The sequence below is a fragment of the Vulpes vulpes genome, chromosome 13, assembly GCF_048418805.1.
Source record: "Vulpes vulpes isolate BD-2025 chromosome 13, VulVul3, whole genome shotgun sequence".
Lineage (NCBI taxonomy): Eukaryota > Metazoa > Chordata > Mammalia > Carnivora > Canidae > Vulpes > Vulpes vulpes.
The window spans coordinates 117528452-117550712 of record NC_132792.1 but is presented as its reverse complement, the minus strand read 5'-3'; the positions used below and the strand labels follow the sequence as shown (position 1 = coordinate 117550712).

At 50.9% G+C, this 22261-nt stretch overlaps 1 protein-coding gene across 1 annotated transcript; it reads left to right on the top strand.

Moving 5' to 3' along the window:
• The first annotated feature begins 897 nt into the window (after window positions 1–897).
• SHE (Src homology 2 domain containing E) lies at window positions 898–17257 on the top strand. The gene is made up of 6 exons (XM_025997156.2): window positions 898–1833; window positions 4301–4427; window positions 12052–12336; window positions 13351–13507; window positions 13947–14066; window positions 15366–17257. Exons 1-6 carry the CDS (start codon window positions 1360–1362, stop codon window positions 15550–15552), a joined length of 1350 nt encoding a protein of 449 aa, XP_025852941.1. The 5' UTR covers window positions 898–1359; the 3' UTR covers window positions 15553–17257.
• The last annotated feature ends 5004 nt before the right edge of the window (window positions 17258–22261 follow it).

The following is a 22261-nucleotide window of genomic DNA, read 5'->3' as shown; positions in this document are numbered from 1 at the left end:
GGCCATGTACTGTTTTGTTCCAATCATAGGAAAAGTCCAGAACAAAGTTGTAGAGGCAGAATGTAGATTAGTGGCTGGGGCGGTGGATTGCTAATGAGCACAAGGCTTCCTTTTGGGGTGGTGGAAATGTTCCAAAAGTAGATTGTGGTGGCTGTACTGGAAGTATACTAACTACCTTTGCACACTTAAAAACAGGTGAATTTTATGTGTAAATCATATCTCAATAAAGCTTTTTAAAGAAAAACTCAAGATACGGTTCCAAGAATGGCTGGTGTCAGCAAGCACCTCTTCTGCCACCCATCTCAGAGAGCATCTCGGACACAGATGAAGCTGATGGGGGGCCTGGGTCAATCAGTCCCCGTGGCTCATGGCAAGGATTTGGGACGCAGTACGGGAGCCTCCGCAGCGCGGTCAGATTTTTTCAGCTAAAAAGTCTGTAATGGCTTCGCAACGGGAAGGGTTGGCCTCTTCCAAGGTAAAGCGCCCCCGGTCCTGCAGACGTGGAGTCTCCGCTGTCCACTCCCGCCCACCACCCCCACCAAAAGTCTCGCAGACGCACCTGGAGAGAGCAAGCCGCTGCCCGGGGATAACCGCGCGCCCTGCCCCCCGGAGTGGAAACGGGGGTGCGGCCTCCCAGTGGCCTCCAGCGCCCGGGTCCCGCCGCCCCTCGCCACGCAGCCTGGTGTGCCCCGCGGCCGGGCTAGTCCACCTGCCGCCTCCGCGCCCCGGCTGCGCGCTCTGCCTCCTCGCGGCCTGCGGGCGGCGCCAGAAGGGAGGGGGGATCGTCCGGGACGCCGGGGACCCTCCGTACCGCCCCCGCCCCCGCCCCCGCCCCCACCAGGCCGGCTGCGGCTCGCGCGGTGAGCGGACGCGGCGGCGCGCCAGGCTCGTGGCTGAGCGCGGGGGCCGCTCGGCGAGGGCGCGGGGGCTGCGGACCCGCAGGGGCCCCGGGCCGGCACGTGCAGCCGCGGCTCGTCTCCGCCCCCCCCCCCCCCCACGCGCCCCGGCCGGAGGCGCCGACCCCGGCGGATCTGGGCGGGAGGCGCCAGCCGCCGAGGGAGGGGCCCGCCGAGGGTGGGCGGCCCGCCGTCGGTCCCCGTCCGTCGCGGCGCCGATCGTGTGTCCCCGGCGAGGGTGGGCAGGGCTGTCCCGCTTCGGGGGGCCAGGGAGGGTGGGAAGAGCCCGGACGCCCCGCGGCCCGCCGCCCCGCAGAGCCCGGCCCCGGGCCCCACCCCGCCGGGCTGCGCGCCGGCCGGCCGGGGACGCGGAACAGCCCCGGGGAATGAGGCGGCCTCGGCCCCTGGCGCCCCTCCGCGTGTGCGCCGCGCCCCTCGCCCGCCTGCCCCGCGGCCCCCCCCCATGGCGGCCCGGTGGTTCAAAGAGTTCCCGCTGAACCTGAAGACGGCGTCCGAGCGCGCCCGGCCCGGTGGCGGCGGAGGCCGACTGCGCAAGAACTCGGAGGCGGGCGGCGCCGGGCCGGCCCCGGGGAAGGGCCGTAAGAACTCGGCGGCCGAGCTGGGGAGCGGCAGGGCGGGCGTCGGCGCCCCCAGGGACAGCCGGCCGCCCCGGGAGAGCCTGCAGGGCCTGATCCAGGCGGCCGCGGGCAAGGGCCGCAAGAACTCGCGGGCAGCGGACGACGAGCAGCACCGGGGCGTGGCCAGGAGCGCGGGCTGCAGCTCCTACATCGGCAGGCTCGTCAAGGTGGACGCTCAGGAGAAGAGCGGCAAGAGCAGCGCCAGCAGCACCAGCAGCTGCTCCTCGTCCGCGTCCTCGTCTCCGGCCTCCCTGGGCTCCGAGCTGGACAAGGGCAAGATTGGAAGGCAGCCAGAAACGGTGAGAACGCAGCCCCCGGGGGCCGCCTGTGCCCCCCCGCGTTGCCCCCCTGTGCCCGCCGTGGACACCCCCCTTCCCCGTACCCTCCGCCACACCCCGCCGAAGCGGACAGCGGGAGCACAGCGGGAGCGACCCCAGAGCACCTACTGAGCCCCGTGCTTCTCTGTACCCCGAGAAGGTAACTGTGTGCTTCCCTGCAACATCTGGTGACAAGGGACCATTGCACTGGTTCCATTCTTTTTTATCTTGAAAAATCCTCGTTCTAAGGATGGGCGACTCTCCGGAAACGTACTATCCATTTAATTTTGTTAGCCGTTTAGAAGAGTAATTGAGACATTCTTGTTTTGTTAAATTTGACCCCCTGATGAATGTGGTTTATTTTAATTTCGAGATCCAGGGGACTGCGGAGCCAGATCTGTGTATACATTCATGCTTCTTGAGCAGGAGTCTATGGACTTGAGAGCTTCTGGGAAGGGTTGACCGCACCCACCCAGCCCCTCCTCTGCTACCATGGAAGGCTGGTGCCGCTTCCCAGCGCTGGCTTCTTGGGCTGTGCCAGCAGCTTTGATTCCTCCCCTGCCTATTTTGCAGCAGCACAAGGAGAAGCCACCCAGGGCTTCGTGGGCTGCAGAGGGTACAGAGTGGGACCAGGAAATGCCCCTGAGGAAATCACACAGCAGAAGAGAAGGTGTTTCCTGCTTCTTACGCCCCAGGGGTTTTCTGGTTGCTGTCCAGTGTGAGGCTCTTAAGGAGCATGACCCTGTGAGGAGACCCACTCCATCTAAGTTTTTTTTTTTTTTTTTTTTTTTTTTTTTGAGTAAGGGAGAAATTATGAGCAGGGTGGAGGGGTGGAGGTAGAGAGAGAGAGAGAGAGAGAAGCAGACTCCCCGCTGAGCAGGGAGCCCATTGTGGGGCTCCACCCCAGGACCCTGGGATTATCACCTGAGCCGAAGGCAGATGTTTCACTGACTGAGCCCCCCAGGCGCCCCCAGAAATCAGGAGGAGCTTCCAGACCCCAGCCCAGGCTATCACTTCCTGTCATAGGAACCTTAGCTTTCTCTTGCCTGGGCTGGAACACACAGCATGCCCTGCAGGCACATGCCATGTGTGTCTACACTGGGCACTTCATATCCCCACTTCTTCTTTCCACAGATATTTACAGGGTGCCTGTGCTGTGCTGGGCACCAGGGTGGGGGAGAGGTAGAAAGATGACCAAGGACCCAGCTCACCCACATATTAGCCAGCAGTCTCCCTGACTCTTGGACTCCATCTAAGCACCGTGCAGCCATGGGCGAGAGCTGCACTCCGCAGCCCTCTGTTCCTGGGAATGCAGGACACGTGTGGAGGAGTGAGGGCTGCTCAGGTGCTCTGCGGTGGCTGCTGGGCATCCCTCCTGGGTGTCCGCCATTTTGTAGGCCATCCGCTTCCAGGCAGGTTGGCCCCTCTCCTCATTTCTCTCTGTTCCTCTGAATTTCTCCAGCTAGCTCCAGTGATGCTTCTCTGTGTGTCCACAAACTGTCTGGCAAGTGTGATCGGACGTTGAAGGAAGACCTGCAGCTTCCTCCCTTCATTTTGATTCACCTTCTCTTGCCCTTCTGTTCTGATTTCTGTCCTCTTTGGCCGCAATAGGTTGTTTCTATCCTCCCAGCTGTTTGCGGTGGAGCCACATGGATAACAGGTCAAGGGCTGTGCTGTTTGTTTCCCATATAATTCCCACAAAACAACTCCTCCCTCAGAAGAGCCTGTGAAGCTCAGGCTCCCTAGCCTGGACTGTCACCCACACTGAACAACAGAACTGATCACACACCACCTTTCTGGGTACCTTTCTGTGTTTGGAAGGTTAGAGGCTCTCTGCCGCAAATGCTAACCAAAACTCTGACTGTGAGGATCTGTCTGCCTATGAGTTATTGAACCGAGGACTCCCCTGGTTCTCCTCAGGTCTGACTAGTTCTTAGACTTCTTATTGTGAAGCTTTCTGTTTGGAGGTGTTAACAGGCAAGAAACGGGCTCTCGCCAGGCTGGTAGACACTCAGTAGTCACTGGATGACCGGCTGACCTGCATCTAGATTGCTCACCAGGTTGGCATTAAAAAGACCAAAATTATGGGGAAGCTGGTAGACTAAGTTCATTTTGTTCTGCTCTACGGTGACACCGTCCTCCACTCCCACCCCCCACCCCACCACCCTGCCGCCAGCAAACACATTACTGTTTGGGAGAGAGCTGGATGGAGAGATGCTGGGGCACAAGCAAGAGCTTGGGTAAATGGTGGCCAGTCAGTTATACCACCAGAATCAGTCAGATGTTTGCCCACTTGATAATGTGGATAGTTACATGATCCAGTGCAAATGCCATTTACAGCTGGCTGGAAACCTTGACTCAAGTCTGCAGACCAGTAGTCACCATCTTGATACCAGCAGCCATTCTGGTGCTTGATAACCCGGCAGCTCTCCTCTCTGGTTCTCTTAAGGTCATCATTTTAGAAGACTATGCTGACCCTTATGATGCCAAAAGGACGAAGGGTCAAAGGGACGCAGAGAGAGCAGGAGAGAATGATGGCTACATGGAGCCCTATGACGCACAGCAAATGATAACAGGTTTGTAACTGGGAACATGGGTGGACCCAAGTCTCACACGCTGGCAGTGACAGCTGCTGACCTGCGTGTTTGGGGAAGAGGGATAAAAGGGCTGAACCAGACCTTGTTGACTGGAAGTAAGAGAAGTCGGACCCAGAAGTAAGGTCAAAATATCTAGTTAACTTCCTTTATGGTTTTATATCCTTTGGTGTCAGAATTTGCAGGATCTTTAAAGTTTTTCTGATTCTGTGCAAAATGATACTTGTGAGTTTGCTTAGAACGTGACGTTCAGTGTTGAGATTGTTTATATGCATTTCTTGGCCACTTTGAAAGCTTTGACATTCGTCATGGAAGTTGAGACTCTCGAGATGCCGAGGAACTAATACACACTTAGAGGATTTCATGTTGTTGGAAGGTACGCACATGACCCCGCATTAACAGTGGAAGATTGATTTCTCAAGAAGCTCTACAACATTGGAGCAAAAAAATTAAATACTAATCAGTGTGAGCTGAGCCATGCAATGCAAACCTCCTAAAATCAAACTCAACTGATCCTGTAGCTTTTCAGGTCGGAACATTCTCACTTGAGCAGAGCAATCACCCTGTCATTTTTTTTTTAATTTTATTTATTTATTCATGGGAGACACAAACACACACAGAGGGAGGCAGAGACACAGGCAGAGGGAGAAGCAGGCTCCATGCAAGGAACCTGATGTGGGACTCCATCTTGGGGCTCTAGGATCACACCTTGGGCTGCAGGCGGCGCTAAACCGCTGTGCCACCGGGGCTGCCCTCACTCTGTCATTTTTAGTGTTAGACCTTTCCCTTTTATTCATAATTCTCTTTAAGGTCATGTATATGATACTTAAAAATAACATGAACTAAGTTATTTAGATATATTTGTGGAATTTAGAGTAAATAGTTTATTCACCCAGTTTTTTCTTAAATGGTCTTCAATCCATAGTGACAAATGTTTTTCTGAGAGCTGAGCATTGCTCCCTTCTCTGAGTGTTTCGTGCCTGGAGAAGGACTCGGCCACATGCTCAAGACTCTGTCCCCCCCATTTAGAGACAGATTGAAAAGCTGTCAGGGCACAGGCTTCACAGGCATGGTCCAAGGCGGTGAGTACAGAGAAGTCAGCATCCTGGAAGGGTCAGGGCAGGCTTTAGAATGAAAATGAGCCACAGCAGGAAAGGGGCGCCGCGTCCTGCTTCCCTGCTCACAGAGATAAGACTGCGCTCTGGGAGGGTGTACCCTGGCCAGTCTGTGACCCTGAAGGTCACTGGACTGTGACCTCTAATGAAATCTGTAAATGAAAGGAAGTGAAAATGAACTTAGTCAGAATTTTAAAAAATATCAGAGGCTTTGAAAGAAATAGGGGAAAAGATTTAGTTTTACATGAAATTAAGGGAAAAAATACTCTATAAAAGAAAAGAAGACTTAATTTTGATTTATTTTTCTTTTGTCCTTTAGTTTTTATTCTTCTCTTTCTCTTTTACCAGAATAAGTAGTTTATCTACACTGTCCCAGCTGTTTATTTCTGAGGCCACACTGATAATAGGGGGAAATGCCCTGCTTTTTTCCCCCCTATATAATCCCCACAAGACTTGGTGCTTATGGACTCCAGGAGACTCCCCTTCGTACAAAATGCCATTTACATTTTGAGATGTAAATGAGTCAGAGTCAGAGAGACTCTGACTTGCCTGTGCTCATAGACTTTTTAAGATAAAGCAGAAATCAGAACCCAGATCTCCCCACTCCCGATCGAGTGGTCTGCCTCCTATACCATGTCGTCTCTGCCCATGTTGGAAATGGTGTAAGCAAACGCACTTCATGCTTTCCACGTGAGTAAGGCATCTTTCCACTCAGACTCATGAAGACAGTTGTACTGAAAAGTCAGAATCGTCCAACATGAAGTAAATGTAATGATAATAATAGTGGTTAATATTTGAGCATTTATTAAGTGCCAGGCTTTGTTTACAATTTTTTTTAAAGTTTTCATTTATTTATTCATGAAAGACACAGAGAGAGAGGGCGGCAGAGACACAGGCAGAGGGAGAAGCAGGCTCCATGCACGGAGCCTGACGCGGGACTCGATTCCGGGTCTCCAGGATCACGCTCTAGGCCAAAGGCAGGCACTAAACCACTGAGCCACCCAGGTGTCCCCCTCTGTTTACAATTTCTGTGAATACATTTATTTAGGAATGTAAGATTATCCAATTGGAGAATAAATTTATTAAACATCTAAACTACTAATTTTTTAAAAAATTGATAGCTTATTTTGTTTTAAGAAAATCCATGAATTTGTCTCCTTTAAAATCTATATCAAAGAGTCTGTCTCAGATCAGTAGAGAATACACCTCCTATTCTACCCACACACCCCACAGCTGGACAGAATAACAGGAAGTGAGTTTATCGGAAGCTGGAAATAAAAGATATGCTGCTGGGGATTTTTGTTTTGTTTTGTTTTTGTTTTTGTTTTTAACCTTCTACCTTTTCAGTTTGCTCCTTTATGCTTGGTTGTCATGTCCAATTTCAGAAATGTTTCTTATTTCTTGAAAACATTAGAGACATTTCTTTAATTTGGGCATTTTTCAGGACATGAACAGGCCTTAGCAAACACCAGCCCCTGTCCTGCCTTGCTGGCCCCCACGAGGTGGGGGTAGCACACCTGATTCAATGCTGTTCATAATATTATCTTACAACATCTAACAAATACTTGTTAGGTATTTATTTATCATGTACCAGGCCCTGTGCTGGGCTCTGGGCATCCAGGAAACAAGACCCACGTGACCCAAGTCCTTGTGATCCGACCTTACAACCCAAGAGGCAAACAGACAAGGAAATATGTCCTGGAGAAGTGCAAGTGCCATGAAATACAGAGTGAGAATCACCGTCTGCATCAGGCAACAGACGAATAGACAGAAAAGGCATTTATTAACTTCCTGTGGTCCAGTAACTATGGGAGCCAGACTCCCTGGATCCCCCCCAAAACTTTGCTCTTAACTTTAAAAGCTAAAGAATCTATACATTTATGAATAAATCCTCTTTTAGATTTACCCAAAGGATTGTTCATAAAAAGATAGGATTATGAATATAAGGCAGTATTATTGTAAACCTCTCTGTTGTTCTGCTTAAGTACATTTTAGCTAAATAATTAGCAGAAATATTCTATCTATTGAGCATGATGAGTTCTGGCTGCCAAATGAAAACTTTAGCACCGGAAGGGTCTTGAGCCATCTGCTGAGACCATATCGTTTGGTAGGAAAACTGCTTCCAAGCTGGCATCCTGTATGTTGGTGCCAGGCTTACCATCCAGCTGCCTAAATCCTATAGCTCTGTATGGTGGTGGTAGAAGTCGCCAGCCCGCAGTGAGGGTGCCGAAGTTCGGAACCATTCCACAATGTGTCCGCGTGAAGAGTGCAGACATTGGGTCATCCGTGTCTGCTTTTACTTGCCATACCATGTCTCAGGTGATTTTAAGTTTTATTTTTGCCTACAAATGGTTTTTGTTGGCTTGTCCAAATAGTCAAATCTAAAGGATGACCTCAGTGTTGGGGTGTCCCTTTAAAAAATCCGTTTTGGAAAAAAAAAATAGACTTTTTGATTTATCTAATTTGTCTATACTTCCCTTGTAAAACTTTGAATTTCAGGGCTCCTAGATTATATCTGCTTTTGTTCAGATCTTTAGATTTATTTGATAAGGAAATATTCAAATCATTTATTTTTTAGGGAGAGCTAGGGGAGGGGCAGAGGACAGAGACTCCCCTCTAAGCTTGGAACCCAAGTTGGGGCTCGATCTCATGACCCTGAGATGACCTGAACCAAGATCACAACCTGAGCCAAAATCAAGAGTTGGTCACTTAACCAACTGAGCCACGAGGTGCCCCTATTCATTTTAAATAAAAAATGAGAGTATTAATGAAAGATGTGACCAAGGGCACCTGGGTGGCTCAGTGGTTGAGCGTCTGCCTTCAGCTCAGGTTGTGATTGATCCAGGGTCCTGGGATCGAGTCCCACATCGGGCTCCCTGCAGGGAGCCTGCTACTCCCTCTGCCTATGTCTCTGCCTCTCTCTGTGTGTCTCTCATGAATGAATAAATAAAATATTTTTTAAAAGATTTTTGACTTGAAATAGCCCTTTTCTGATTCTGAGGGAAAAACAGCCTCTGAGTCTGTAAGTTTATCGTTTTGCAAGCATTGTGAGATGGGACGGGAAAGGTGCATTATAGAAATGTGATTAACATTCTGTGTGAACTCTGGGGTGGAAAGGCAGGGGCCTGGGGAGCTGGCAATAAACGGCTCCCCTGACCACGCACGGCCTCAATTTATTCACCTGTGAAAATGGGCTCACACATTTCTCAGTGCATCACACAGATAGCTTCACGAAGATGCTGGTGTAACACACCTGGTGCACGCATGTCCAATGCATGGAGTCATTCCTTAGACACTCCAGAGAGAACTGCATTTTCCAAGAGAATTGCAGACAAGTGTAGAGGAATAGTAATTGCCAACTGCTGTCAGCTTTAGTAAGGGTCTTGCGTGGGCCCAGGCCAGCCCAGCAGGTGGTGTTTATCTACGGCCACCACGGTGTGTTGTCGCCGAGGTAAATGGCCTCTATCATCGGAGCAGAGCCGGGGCGTAGCTTCCTCTGGCTGTTTCCTCCTCCTCAGCCCTGTTTCCTCTCAGAGCTAGCTCTCCACGTCAGGGGCTGCTCTCCCCCAGGAAGGTCGGAGCGTGGCTCCAGAATTGTTTCTGTTTCTATGGCGCCACAGGCAGAGGGCAGCCAGGTGCTGGGGTGGACGGGGCCGGGGAGGGGACGGTGTGCTCAGGCCCTGCTTTCCCCTAATTAAACATTGTTTTCAAGGTGATAATACCTCGCAAATTTTGTTCCACCCCAGGGCCATCCCAGGAAGGAGCATGGCTGGCCACACGCTCCCCGGGGACTGGGCTCACAGGCCAACCCAAAGACGAGGAGGGCAGGGCCTCCCCTCCTGCACACACATACGTGATGACAACCCAAGGTCCTAATTATTGACCATCGTTTCAACACAAACATTGAAATTTCCTGGTGATCAGGACTCTGGTCTTTTTTTTTTTTTTTTTTTTTTTTTTTAGATTTTATTTATTCGTGAGAGAGAGAGAGGGAGAGAGGCAGAGACAGGCAGGGGGAGAAGCAGGCTCCATGCAGGGAGCCGATGTGGGACTCGATCCCGGGACTCCAGGATCAGGCCCTGGGCTGAAGGCAGGTGCTAAACCACTGAGCCACCCAGGGATCTGGACTCCAGTCTTAAGGTTGGAATCAAGTCTCCGTTTCTTTCAGCTGGGGCAGAGGTGAGGACCGTGGGAAAGGTGACCCCCCCGGCAACCAGGCAGCCCAGACCAAGGACAGACTTGGGTTTTGATCAGAAACTTAAAATTTCTAAATTCACCCTTTCAATTATTTTGTGTTTTCTTTTTCCTCTTTCTTAGCTTTATAGAAACGTTCTTTTTAAAAAAAATTCCAGCCCTATCTTACTAGACCAGGAGCAGAGTGTTTTTCATTCTCTGTAACTAGAATAATGGAAAGGAGGGTTAGGATTGAAAGTCAAGAGGCAGGACAGAGAGGCAGCCCTGTGTCCTGCCCGGCTCTCAGCAGGGCATCAGACAGCTCCAGACACCACTTGGATGTGGGGGATTCAGACCTGGGGGAGCCCCTGTCCAATGACAGGATGGCCGTGGAGGGAAGGCTCAGATGGGAGCTCTGGGGCCCAGGAAGGGTGCAGGTGCTTCTGGGGCTTCGCTTCCCAGGAGAATCCTGGGCCCTAGAGCTGCTGAATTGGGGTTCTGATGACGGGCTAGGCATCAGGGCGCTCTGGCAAGCTATGGATGTGAGGTGTCGGGTTGGAGCTAGCTACATTCGGGGCCCCTTCAGAATTAGAACCTAATCCTGAAGCCAGTGTAACCCTTTTGGATTTAGGGTCCTGGTTTTCCTACTTTACCTTGAATGTTTCATTTGTCATCCCATCCTTGGGACGGAAGTCAGTAAGTCTACTCCCCAATGTCGCCAAGCCTGTTTCAAGTGACTGGTCCTTTCGTGCTCATCTGGCCTCTCCCTCTGTTTCTTTGCTGACACTTCTCCCTCCGCCCACCTGGACGATAGCAGCAACCTCCTCCTATGTAGAGGATAGGGAAGGAGTCCCCACACGGCCACAGACTCTGGAGACTCACTGCTGGGCCTGGGGGCTGTGCCAAGCCACCTGCACCTGGTCGGTAGACTGTTGAGAGCTCACAGGGCTGGAGCAGTGCCCCGAGGTGCTTGCACTTAGGAAGGTTCTAGACTGTATCCAGGTGGGCGGATTGGAGGCCTTGTGGTGGGCGGTTAGAAGAAATGCAGCACACTCTGGGGCCAGGCTCCAGCTCTAAGGCCTGTGGATCCCAAGCTGGCCAGTCCCACACACTGCTGGCTCCAGCCTGCTGCTGAGGCAGCTTAGCTGCTGCTTGGTTTTTGGATCCTTTACTTCCAATGAAACACAGACATAATCCGTGTGACCTGTTTTTTTTTTATTATTTTTATTTATTTATGATAGTCACACAGAGAGAGAGAGAGAGGCAGAGACACAGGCAGAGGGAGAAGCAGGCTCCATGCACCGGGAGCCCGACGTGGGACTCGATCCCAGGTCTCCAGGATCGCGCCCTGGGCCAAAGGCAGGCGCCAAACCGCTGCACCACCCAGGGATCCCTCCATGTGACCTGTTACACAGCATAAGATGTATGGCATGTGGAGCATCCTGAACTGTTTATCCTTGCCTTTACAACTTGTGCATTTGGAGCGTGGCATGTCTACCCTCCTGCTCCCTGGCCCCATGTTCCCTCCTGGCCTCTGTCCTCTGAGCCCCTCTCTCGCTTCCCCCTGGGGTCCCCGCCCTGTATCTCCACTCAGGCAGGTTCCTCCCCTGGAAGTGACCTCCTCTGTCACAGTAAACCCACCTTCCATTTCTCTTCCACTTGGAGTCAGTCCAAGCGCAGTGGCTTCTGGAGCCCAGCTTCCTGCTCTTGCATCCAGGCTCTGCCACATTTGGGTTTGGACGGTTACCCTAAACTCTGCACTTCAACTTTCTCTTCTGTAAAATTAGGGAAATAACGGTACCCGCCTTGTCGGGCAGTTGTGAAAATCAGTGCACCCGAGACGATGTTAGCTGTTTCTCTTCATCCTGCAGTGATCAGCCTGTCACGTATTATTTGTGAATGTGTCTGGCTCCCAGTCTTTTGAAACCACCTAGAAGTCCAGAACTCCATCCAGCGTAGTTAAACATCTGCCCTCAGGTTATGTGGCCCAGTGCTGGGAACACGGCAGACAGCTCTTCTTACAATACTATGGTTTCAGCTTTCTAGGCCAGTGGCACCCCAGGGCCATGGGGCAGGTACCCTGTGGCCATGTCCCTTCCCGCTCGCAGCTGGGGGCCCCAGAGGCACGTGTGTTCAGGTGCTTCCTGCTCGTCGGGCCCAGCTGCGTACCTGGCTCAGGTGCCTGGAGGAAGGTGTTGGGCACACTATGGAGTGAGCTCCGTGTTCTCTGCCACCTCTATCCAGACAGCGGGAGCTCGGTTCATTAGGGGCTTCCTAGGCCTTTTCCTGTGAAGGTTTGGTCTGTGGTGTGTTTTCAGAAATCCGACGCCGAGGTTCAAAGGACCCTCTGGTGAAGGCTCTCCAGCTGCTTGAGGGTGCCTGTGAGCTGGGCGAGAACAGCGCGAAAACGGAGACTTTGGCCAAGAGACGGAGCTCAAAGGAGCTCCTGGGGAAGCCTCCCCAGCTGTATGACACGCCCTACGAGCCAGCAGATGCAGCTCCTGACCGGAGGGCACGGTTGCCTGTGGAGGATGAGAGGCCAGCGGCCGAGTACGAACAGCCCTGGGAGTGGAAGAAGGAGCAGATTGCGCGGGCACTGTCAGGTGAGGGTCCCCCGCCCCGCACTCCCCTGGCCTTCCTCCCTGCGGCCCCTGCGCCTGCACATCTGGGGGCCTGAGATTGCACCTGTGCCTTTGGCGGCTGAAAACTCCCAGTCCGATGGCTGCCTGCTTGCCTGCCCCTCAGGCTCTGAGGTTGGAGCAGCTCTTACCAGCTCCTCCGTGGTGCTCCCCCTCAGAGCCAACGACGTTTCTCCTTAGACGATGGCAACACTGGGTCAGCACATCACGGACGGTGCTTGGGGGCCTGCCGAACTCGCTTGTTTTTTCGTCCTACGGGAATCTGTTCTCTGAGAATGACGGCAGAGGGGGTTAATGAGCAGGGTCAGTAGAGGGAGGGATATTCTTCCTTTTGCTTCTCCCAGGGTGTAGCTTTTCTGCCCAGCTGAAACCTTAGGAACACAGACCCTCCTTTTCCTTGGATTTAAAAGAGGGATGCCCGTTCCATCCCCTGATAGAGCAGGCTGCTATGGCCGGAGCATAGAGGGGCAGGATGCCTGACTGCTAGTACCGGAGGCCATCGGCTTGAGTCCCGTGGCCTGTGGCCCCATGGGCACTGGCTCTCCCGCAGACGCCAGCCCCTGCGGCTCCAGACCGTCTGTGTTCTGTCCGGCCCAGGTGCCAGAGTGGCTATCATCCCATAGGTTTTGCTTCCAAGTGCAGTTCTCTGTTTTAATGATTTCATAGTAAAAACTGCTTCTTTGGTTTCATAGAATGAGATGCTCTTGCTTTTTTTTTTCTAAATATATTGAAGTAGAAGTTTTTAGAAGTACATGCCCATGTGTCCTGGCACCCCCACCCCACGCATCTCCCCACATGGGAGATGGGCATGTCCCAGGAAGGTGGCCATGGAGGACATCTGCGGTCAGGGTATCTGCAGGGCACTCCTGCTGTTATGATGGGGCTTCCTTCCTAAGCTGAGCCAGGCAAGGGGGTGTTTTTTCCAATGTGCACACGGGCCGCCCTGGGGGCTCTGAGGTGAACGAGCCCTCTTTCCAGTCCAGTTTGAAGGCTCTGACCGACCTTCCGTCAAGGAGGACACAGTGAAGCAGCACCAGCGGCAGAAAAGCTGGACGCAGAAGATCCTGAAGCCAGCTGCCTCAGACCACAGCGAGGGCGAGAGGGTGGACCCAGCCCTGCCACTGGGGAAGCAGCCGTGAGTGTCCTCCTCCCACACGCCCCACATGAGGGCTGGGGCCTGCCCCCGAGGTGGGGGAACCTCGCCCATGTCACAGGATTATTTTTGTTCATGAGTTCACGTCTGGGTGGGGCTAATATTATTAGTGAAAACCCGTCTCCAAAGCCCATTTTGTGCAGAATAGAAAGTGCACTGCATCCTAAGAGCCTGGCTTTAAATTTCATTTTCTGGTACAGACTGAACACTTAAATGACACCAGCTCTATTAAGTCCCTTTCACAGGATCGATAGGTTTTGTGCCCAGGATCACCCACACCTGTACCTTGTCTTGTCTGAACATGAAGCAGGGTCCAGATCAGGCTATTGAGCTTCCCCCAGAACTGCATTAGAAACAGTCCTCTGTGGAGCGGGGCCCTGTCGGGGTCTGTATTTTGACAATGGTGCCTCCCCCTTTACAGTTGGTATCATGGTGCCATCACCCGTGCAGAGGCCGAGAGTCGACTCCAGCCCTGCAAAGAAGCTGGTTATCTGGTTCGAAACAGCGAGTCGGGGAACAGCAAGTACTCCATTGCACTGAAGTGAGTGCGGGAGCTGCGTGGGGCTCCACAGAGGGGGCAGGGAAGGGGGCGGTTGGGGTGAGGAGCATAACCAGTGGCCTTTCATCTCAGGCACAGGACCTGTCAGAAAAGACCCAGTGTGATGGGGGTTCTCAGGGTGCATATTGCCAGGAGACGCAGCGCCCTTGCTGGAACCGTGGGATGTGAGAGGCTCAGGTTGGCGAGCCCGTTGGGAGGGAGGTAGATGCCCCATAGTCTCCTGTGATAATGCGGGCCTCTCTTGTCCCTGTTTGTGCTGAACGTTCCCTGACCCATGAGGTCCAGCAGAGAGAATCCATAAGACAAAAAGAGAGTTTCCAACGAGACAGATTGGTGGTTCTCTTATTCTCTAGCATTTGTGACTTTCAGATCCTTGATGTCAAAATGCCATGTGCAGTTTTGATACCAGTTTCTTGTGGGGAAGGAGGAAACGCTGACTTGCTGTTACTTCCCTGTTTAATTGAACCAGAACGTTCATTCTTGCACGAGGGGCCTGGTGGAGCTTGTATTATGGAAATTCTCGCTGCCCTGTGGGCTCAGCGGTGCTGTGTTGGAGGATCATTGTCAAAGCCCTACCAGAGTTTCCTTCCTGAGGAAGCTAACTAAGCCCCTGCAGCTGAAACAATCAGACAGGCTGGGGGTGTTTGAGCAACGTGGCTTGCAGAGCAGGGCCAGCCAGCAGATACACAATACCAGGAATAGCTCTGCCGTGTTCCTGAAACAGGGCTTGTGGGGTAGATCTTGGGCCTTAATATACAACTAGAACAGCCTTCCAATGTGGGGGTGGGAAGGGAGGGAGGAGGAAACTGGGTTGGTTTTTGTTGTTGTTGTTGTTGTTGTTGTTGTTATTACTATATTATCTGGGGGAGGGACGAGGGCAGTAAACCTTATGTGTCCTTGTCCCATGACCAAGAAGGTTTTGTTTTTGTTTTTGTTTTTGTTTTTTTTAATAAGGTGGGTTTAAACCTCACATTTGTAATCTGGCAATTCAGAAGACAGGGGAACTGGGCTTTGGTTTTCTTCATCTTTTTTGGTCCAGTCCCTGATGCCTTGTGTGTATGAAGGACAAACAACGCAAGATGCCCCACCATAGCCAAGGACTTCAAGGCCCTCTGTGATCCCCCTAGACTGCACAGTGTGTTTCTGTTGGCATCTGTGACCGCTCCAGGGACAGGACGGGCAAGACTGCCAGTCAACCGTGACTGGCCAACACGGTTGTCAGTGGGGAGGGACCCCTGGCCACCTCATTCATGGCTCCTCCTTGGTTTTGTTTTGGTCTAGGACTAGTCAAGGGTGTGTCCACATCATAGTGGCCCAGACCAAGGACAACAAGTACACACTGAACCAGACAAGCGCAGTCTTCGACAGCATCCCTGAGGTTGTACACTACTATTCCAACGAGAAGCTGCCTTTCAAGGGGGCAGAACACATGAGCTTACTCCACCCTGTGCATAGCAAGCTTCACTAGAGAGCCCGCCAGCAACGGCCCTGGCTGGTCACCCCCACCCCCCTGAGAAGGGTGTCAGCACCCAGCCAGCAGCAGGGGATGAGACTACGCTGCAGTCATTGTTGGGAAGTGGGTGTCTCCGTCCAGAAGTCAAAATCTTTGGCCTTACATCCATTCTGTGACACTTGGTTACTGACCAAGTGGCTTTTCTGCAATAAGAAGTCATAATTTACCAGGTGCCTCCTCTCTCTGGAGTAGGCAGGTGGAGGGTGAGTCCGGGAATATTAAGGTTTTCCAAAAATGTACTTGTTTTTACCTGAACACCTGGTCTCTAAACAAACCGACAAAAATGCAATTGGTTTTTATGTAAGGCAATAAAAAATGGTCATGTGGACCAGAAAAGCATGTATCACGGATCCATCCTGGGGAAAAAGGATGAATAGTGGAAAACAAGTGCACAGTGGACGACTTGGAGAAAATGTCCTGCTTCAGCTCTGGAGTCCATGGAAATTCAACTCTCAAGAGATTATTCTGTTGCTCAGCCTTCTAAGAAAGTTTATGTTTCCTCCATCTCTGTGGACTTTTTCACCGTTATCATCAATATAAACATAAGTAAGAAGGAAGATGCCCCTGATTGAAGAATCAGCAATATAGATTAAGCATTGGTAGCATTATAATTCTGAATTATAGAATAAAATAATGATTTCATTCTTGATTTTTTAAAAATCTGAAAATTTGCACAGCTCAACTTATTGCATAATTATACAGAGCTTCTAAATCTTTCGTTTCACCTTCAGACATTTCAGTTGTTAGGGTATGGTTTTTAATTTTGGTCCCCCCATTAGATTTACCTTGTATTTCAGAGTAAATTTTAAATATACGTACCTCTGTCCTAAGGATCTGAGTGCCTGAACTGGGTCTATAACACCTGCAGCGGCTCTTTGCAGAATGACCAGTTCACATTGTAAACAAATGGTTTTGAAGACTGAGGTTCCTCTACCACTCCTTAAGATATTAAATTAATACTCATAGTATTATCATCCTTATGGATATTGTGAACTTCTATTGCCAGTTTACTTACTGTGAAAATAAAAATAAACCATGAGACTGGCATTCTGTGAGGAGGCCCCAGCAAGTGGCCAAGAATGACAGCTGAGCAGGTGCTTCTGTCTCTGGCTTTGCTGTGTGGCTTTCAGAACTGATCCAGATGCAAGTGCGCTGCCATCCATGAAAAGTTCACTTTTGTAGCTTCTTTTAAATACATGAAAAAGGTTGATTTGGTTCATTTTTAGGAAAGTGTATCTTTCTAGTTCTTAGTTATCATTTTATTATTATGGTTAGTAAATACCTGCTTCTTTATTCAATTAAGGTTGTAGCCAAACAGTTGTGTGATCTTTGATTTAAAAAATTTGAGAGGAACTTTTTCTTACTGAATCTCAATGACTTTATTAATAGGGTGTCTGTTTTTTAAATACTGATAGAATTTTAAAAATGTATATTAGTTCATGTGTGACATCTTTAGTCCAGATTTCTAAAAATTTTTAGCATCTATTAGTTCCAATTCCATTCAACAAATATTTATTATCTTCCATATACAAATAATTCATTTATTAAACTTATTTTTAGTTCAACATTCTAGAAGTGAAAGCTTATTTTTTAAACTTATTCTACAAAATATAGCAGTTATCCTAATTTTAATAAATGCTAAAAAGCCTTGTCAAGTTTTCCATGTGCACTCAATGTTTGTTGGCCCATTCCCAGCAATGGTGACAAATGTATAACAAAACACCATCTTGAAAGCAAACCTGATGCATTAGGTATTTATTAAGCTTCTATTGTATGCTCAGTATTGTGCTTTCTCCACACTGGTTCCCTGGACAGTTATATCATTTTATTTGTGTCATTGAAAGTAAAGATGTGGCATTTCAGATCCTGGTCCAGGTCCTACACAGCAACGCAGGGGCTGGAAGAAGAAACGTACATTAGAGCTGAGCTGCCATGTTCTTCCTGGGGTTCTGAGCCTCTTGACAGAAGCAGGGGCTTAACTGTGGCTGTGGCAGCGCAGGCGCCCTGTGCTCAGAAGACAGGCCGAGCAGGTGTCCCTTGCGGGCGTCCCTGATGGCTTCCTCTGGAGGCCTCCTGGACCAGCTGATCTGAATTGCAGACACCTTTCCTCTTGGAGCCCCTGGTGCTTGGGCTTTTTGTCGTTTTGTATTCATATACATATTGTAACTCTATCTCTCAGAATCAGATTTTCTGATTCTTCCCGGAGAAAATTCTGTTCTCTAGCAGATTGGAGCTCGCCTGCCTTAAATGTGGCACCGGGAGCTCCCTGCGCCTGTGCACCTTCTCCATCACACCCCTTTGTAAACCACACTCTGCGCAGACTTCCTCGATGAATTTATTTAGTTGCTTCATTTCAGGCCATAAGACATTTCTGTTCACTTTGCTGCCATAGCAGTTTCTATCAGGATGAATTTCAACCAGAGGAGTTGTCTGTTTAAATAAGTAGGAATAAAATAGTGGAGTGCATTACGATATGTACAAAAAGGAAAATATTGAGGGGCGCCTGGGGAGTGCAGTTGGTTGTGTGTCCAACTTTTGATTTTGGCTACGATCATGATCTCAGGGTGGTGGGATCAGCCCCATGTCAGGCTCCCCACTCCCCAAAGAGTCTGCTGGAGATTTCTTCTCCCTCTGCCCCTCCCCCATATTCGTGCCCCCTCTCTCTCTAAAATAAATCTTTTTTTCAAAAAAGGAAAATACCAATATGCCTACTCTCTTTTGGAGAGAGAAATGTCCTTTTAAGTTATCCAGAGTTTCTCAAGCATTTATGAAAAGAGCCTTTATTCTCTGCTGAATCGTTACCTATCTATTGGCCTCTGCCACAGGATGGGGAGGTGGGCTGATGGTTTTGAGACATGTGGGAAAATAGTCCTGATTTATTAAGTGGATTATTCAACTTCTATTACTCTGTTAATGGCCATTGTGAGTAACTATTAATACTGGATTGAGCAGATCCAAGCATCTAGGATATTCTACACTAGGGTGGCCTTTCCGTTCTATGAAAATATTGTCTTTCCATCAGTCTAGAGGGAACGCGAAGATGTCTGCATCTCACTTCCCCTCTCATCCTTTCAGTAGTCGCCGAATTTCTGTGACCCTTTGTCACTCAGGAGCGCTCTCCCACTTGCCACAAGCGTCACTACTTGGGCCTCGCGGTCTCTTTAGAATCATCCTCTTTATTCTAGCCTCCGCTTTTTGTGCCCCAGGAACTTGTACTTGGAGACTCCCGGCCTGGAGCAGCCTCACTTCCTCCAGCGATTCCTGACCCCACAGGAGCGAAGAGACGGCGCGTTACTGCCACCTGCCGGAAGCTCGGCAAATGGCCTCAGGCCGGGCTTGGGGGAGGGCGTTCTGAAGTGTCGGCAGCGGCTGAGACCGGACGGGGCGGAGGACGCGGGCGCGGATGGTGTCGGGGCCGGGGACGAGGACGGGGCGGACGGGCGCAGACGGGAACGGGGCACCGGGACGGGGAGAGCGCGCGGGCGCAGGCGGGGACGGGGTCGGGGGACGGGGACGGGGAGAGCGCGCGGGCGCAGGCGGGGACGGGGTCGGAGGACGGGGCCGGGGAGAGCGCGCGGGCGCAGGCGGGGACGGGGTCGGGGGACGGGGACGGGGAGAGCGCGCGGGCGCAGGCGGGGACGGGGACGGGGACGGGGCGGGCGGGGCCGGGGAGAGCGCGCGGGCGCAGGCGGGGACGGGGTCGGGGACGGGGCGGGCGGGGCCGGGGAGAGCGCGCGGGCGCAGGCGGGGACGGGGACGGGGACGGGGAGAGCGCGGGCGGGGACGGGGACGGGGCCGGGGGACCGGGCGGGCGCGGGCGGGGCCGGGGGACCCGGAGGGCGCAGGCGGGACACGAGGCGCAGCCGCTGCCATCCCGAAGCCCGGCTTCCTGTGCGGAAGGCAGGCGGCTGTGCGGCGCGGGTGCGGCTGAGAGCCCTGCGCCCTTGGGCCGCGGGTCTCATCGTCGGCCAGTGAACAGCTGGCAACAGGCCCTGGAGATGGGCATTGCATTCTGTCATGTCCGTAACCATTCGGTTATTTTGTTAGGGAGCTGTGACATTTGAACATAACTAATACATACTTCTGATGCTTGAGAATATCTGGAGATCCTAGGTGAGGCCAGTGCCCGTCTGGAGTGCTTTGGTAAATTATATGGAGACTGTACAATTTCTGGATGTGTTGCAGCTGCCAGTACAAGCCACGTGCCCTCCTGAAAATGGTTGACTCCGAGATGTAGCTTTAAATAAACATTGTTCTGTGAAAACCTGCCTGTGTGCTCACTTCCATCAGCTTTGAGAATCCCGTCCCGGTGTCAGTGCTTCCAGGGGCTGCTCACCTGAAGGCTAATGGGAGGGCGGGAAGACCGTGCTGGGCCTGGGTCACCATGAGACCCTCCAAGCATGGTTCCTCCCTAGTCACATGTGGCCCCGGGGAGCTTCAGGCTGGGCTCTTTGGCATCTTCTAGAGCAGACAGCCCTTGCCTTGGTCCTCAGCCCCTAACCCACCTACCTGCCATCCGCCATCCTCTGGTAGCTCTGCTTTTGTTCCTATCCTTTGTTATTCATGCAGATGCCCCGTCCTACCCGAAGGAGTTGATGCTTTCTCCTGTTGTGAAGCTTGAAATCTATAATTGTTGAGACTTCTACTACCTTTGATAGTAGCCATGGCTGAGAACCACCAAAGAAAACTGTTCAGAAATGCACAAATACTTTCTAGAATGCTACTATATTGAGTTTTTCAGGATCAAATTTTTAATTTCCAGGGCAGCCCGGGTGGCACAGCGGTTTGGCGCCACCTGCAGCTTGGGGTGTGATCCTGGAGACCCGGGATCAAGTCCATCAGGCTCCCTGTGTGGAGCCTGCTTCTCCCTCTGCCTGTGTCTCTGCCTCTCTTTCTCTCTGTGTCTATGAATAAATAGATTAAATCTTTAAAAATTTTTTTAATTTCCATTGAACATTTACCTAAATTGCCAGCAGGTGGTACAAGTGCCTGTTGTGTTTGCCCATCTCTGTGCAACAGAAAAGGAAGTTTGCACTGAGGAGTTTGCACTCTCCTCCCCGCAGCAGAGTACAGCATCACAGCCCAGGCTGAGCACATTTGTAAGAGCCCCTGGTTTGGCTGGAAAGGTCAATGTGTGAGCAACAAGAAGAGACATTGAGCACCGGTGCTGCTGAAACACACGCTCTTGTACATTGCCTGTCTTTAATTCTCCATAACTCTGTGAGCCACGTGGTAGCCTCGTTTTTTGGATCAAGACATCTGGAAGAATCCAATTCCTAGTCCTGGGTGAGTCCCAGAGTGAGTTGTGGGGCACAGTCCATAGTCTCCTTGTCACTGTGCCTGCACCTTCTTATAGCCTGTCACCTCCCCACATGTGAAGAGCACAAACGAGTGGCACAAGGGCTGTCAAACTAGCCACTTGGTTTATGAGCAAGTGAAAAATGAAGTTTAAAAAAATGCACAAAAGCCAAGACGTGGAAGCAAGCCAAGTGCCCGTGGACAGATGGAGGGATAAACCAAATGTGCAGACAACACAGAACAAATGTTACTCATCCTTAGAAAGAGGCAAGTTCTGACGCAGGCATCAACGTGAGGCTTGAGGATGCTGTATTGAGTGAGACGAGCCAGTCCCAAGAAGACAATACTGTAAGATCCCACTTATATGAGATACCCCATCAAACTCACAGAAACAAAAGAGAGCAGTGGGCAGCAGGCTTGGGGAGAGCGGGAAATGGGGATTATATGATGGCAGTTTTGGTTCTGCAAGATGAAATGTTTCAAGGTTGTGTGCACGATTGTGTAAATATACTCAATGCCACCAAACTGTATACTGAGAAACGGTTCCACGGAAAATTTGGTTATATGTCTTTTGCCACAGAGGGAAATAAATAAAAACAACACCAGTGTCTAGACAACCAGGGACCAGACTGTTCTCCCCACTTGTGAACCCCGTGGACTCGGGTTGAGGCATGGCTTCTACCGACGCACACAACATGTTGGATCTGAGGGCCTATCCTTTCCCCAGTGCGGGTCAGGCTCTGCCATGGGACCCATGCTCTTATCAAGTCCAAAATCCACAGGTAGCCCCAGAATCACCTCCTCCACATCGTGAATCACTATCATGTGAGCCACAGTATCCTCTTGGATTCAGACTTAAAATGCCTCCTAAGGATATGTTTTTAATGATTCAGATTACCTTCTGATTTATGATCATAAACAGGATGACTAGTTTTGGATTAATTGAGGGAAAGATGCATTCACATAGTAAAAGCTAATGTGAAAGTAATTAGTTTATTGAGGTACCAACCAGTGTGTTGTTGACAAGTGAGGATTGTGGTTTACGTTAGTGATAGTTAAGGAGGAATTATTTAGGGGCACCCCCGGCTGGCTCAGTGGGCAGGATACCCACCCGGATCTCCATGCTGGGCATGGAGATTACTTTAAAAAACAAAATCTTAAAAAAAAAAGAAAAAGATATATTTATATTCATTTTTAATTGTTTTAAATGGCATATTTGCAAGTGAAACATTCTGCTTAAAATCCTTTCGTGTTTTTTGTTTTTGTTTTTTTTCTGATGGAGGATGTCAGGGCTTTGGAAAGACTCACATAACGAGCTCCTCTACGCCAGCTTTGCCTTGGCTGTCTCGTGCCCCGCTTTGTTTAA

Coding starts and splice junctions, on each gene's coding strand:
- SHE (XM_025997156.2), top strand. CDS start 1,360: ATGGCGGCCCGGTGGTTCAAAGAGTTCCCGCTGAACCTGAAGACGGCG. Junction 1,834..4,300: donor TTGGAAGGCAGCCAGAAACG/GTGAGAACGCAG, acceptor GGTTCTCTTAAG/GTCATCATTTTAGAAGACTA. Junction 13,508..13,946: donor CTGCCACTGGGGAAGCAGCC/GTGAGTGTCCTC, acceptor CCCCCTTTACAG/TTGGTATCATGGTGCCATCA.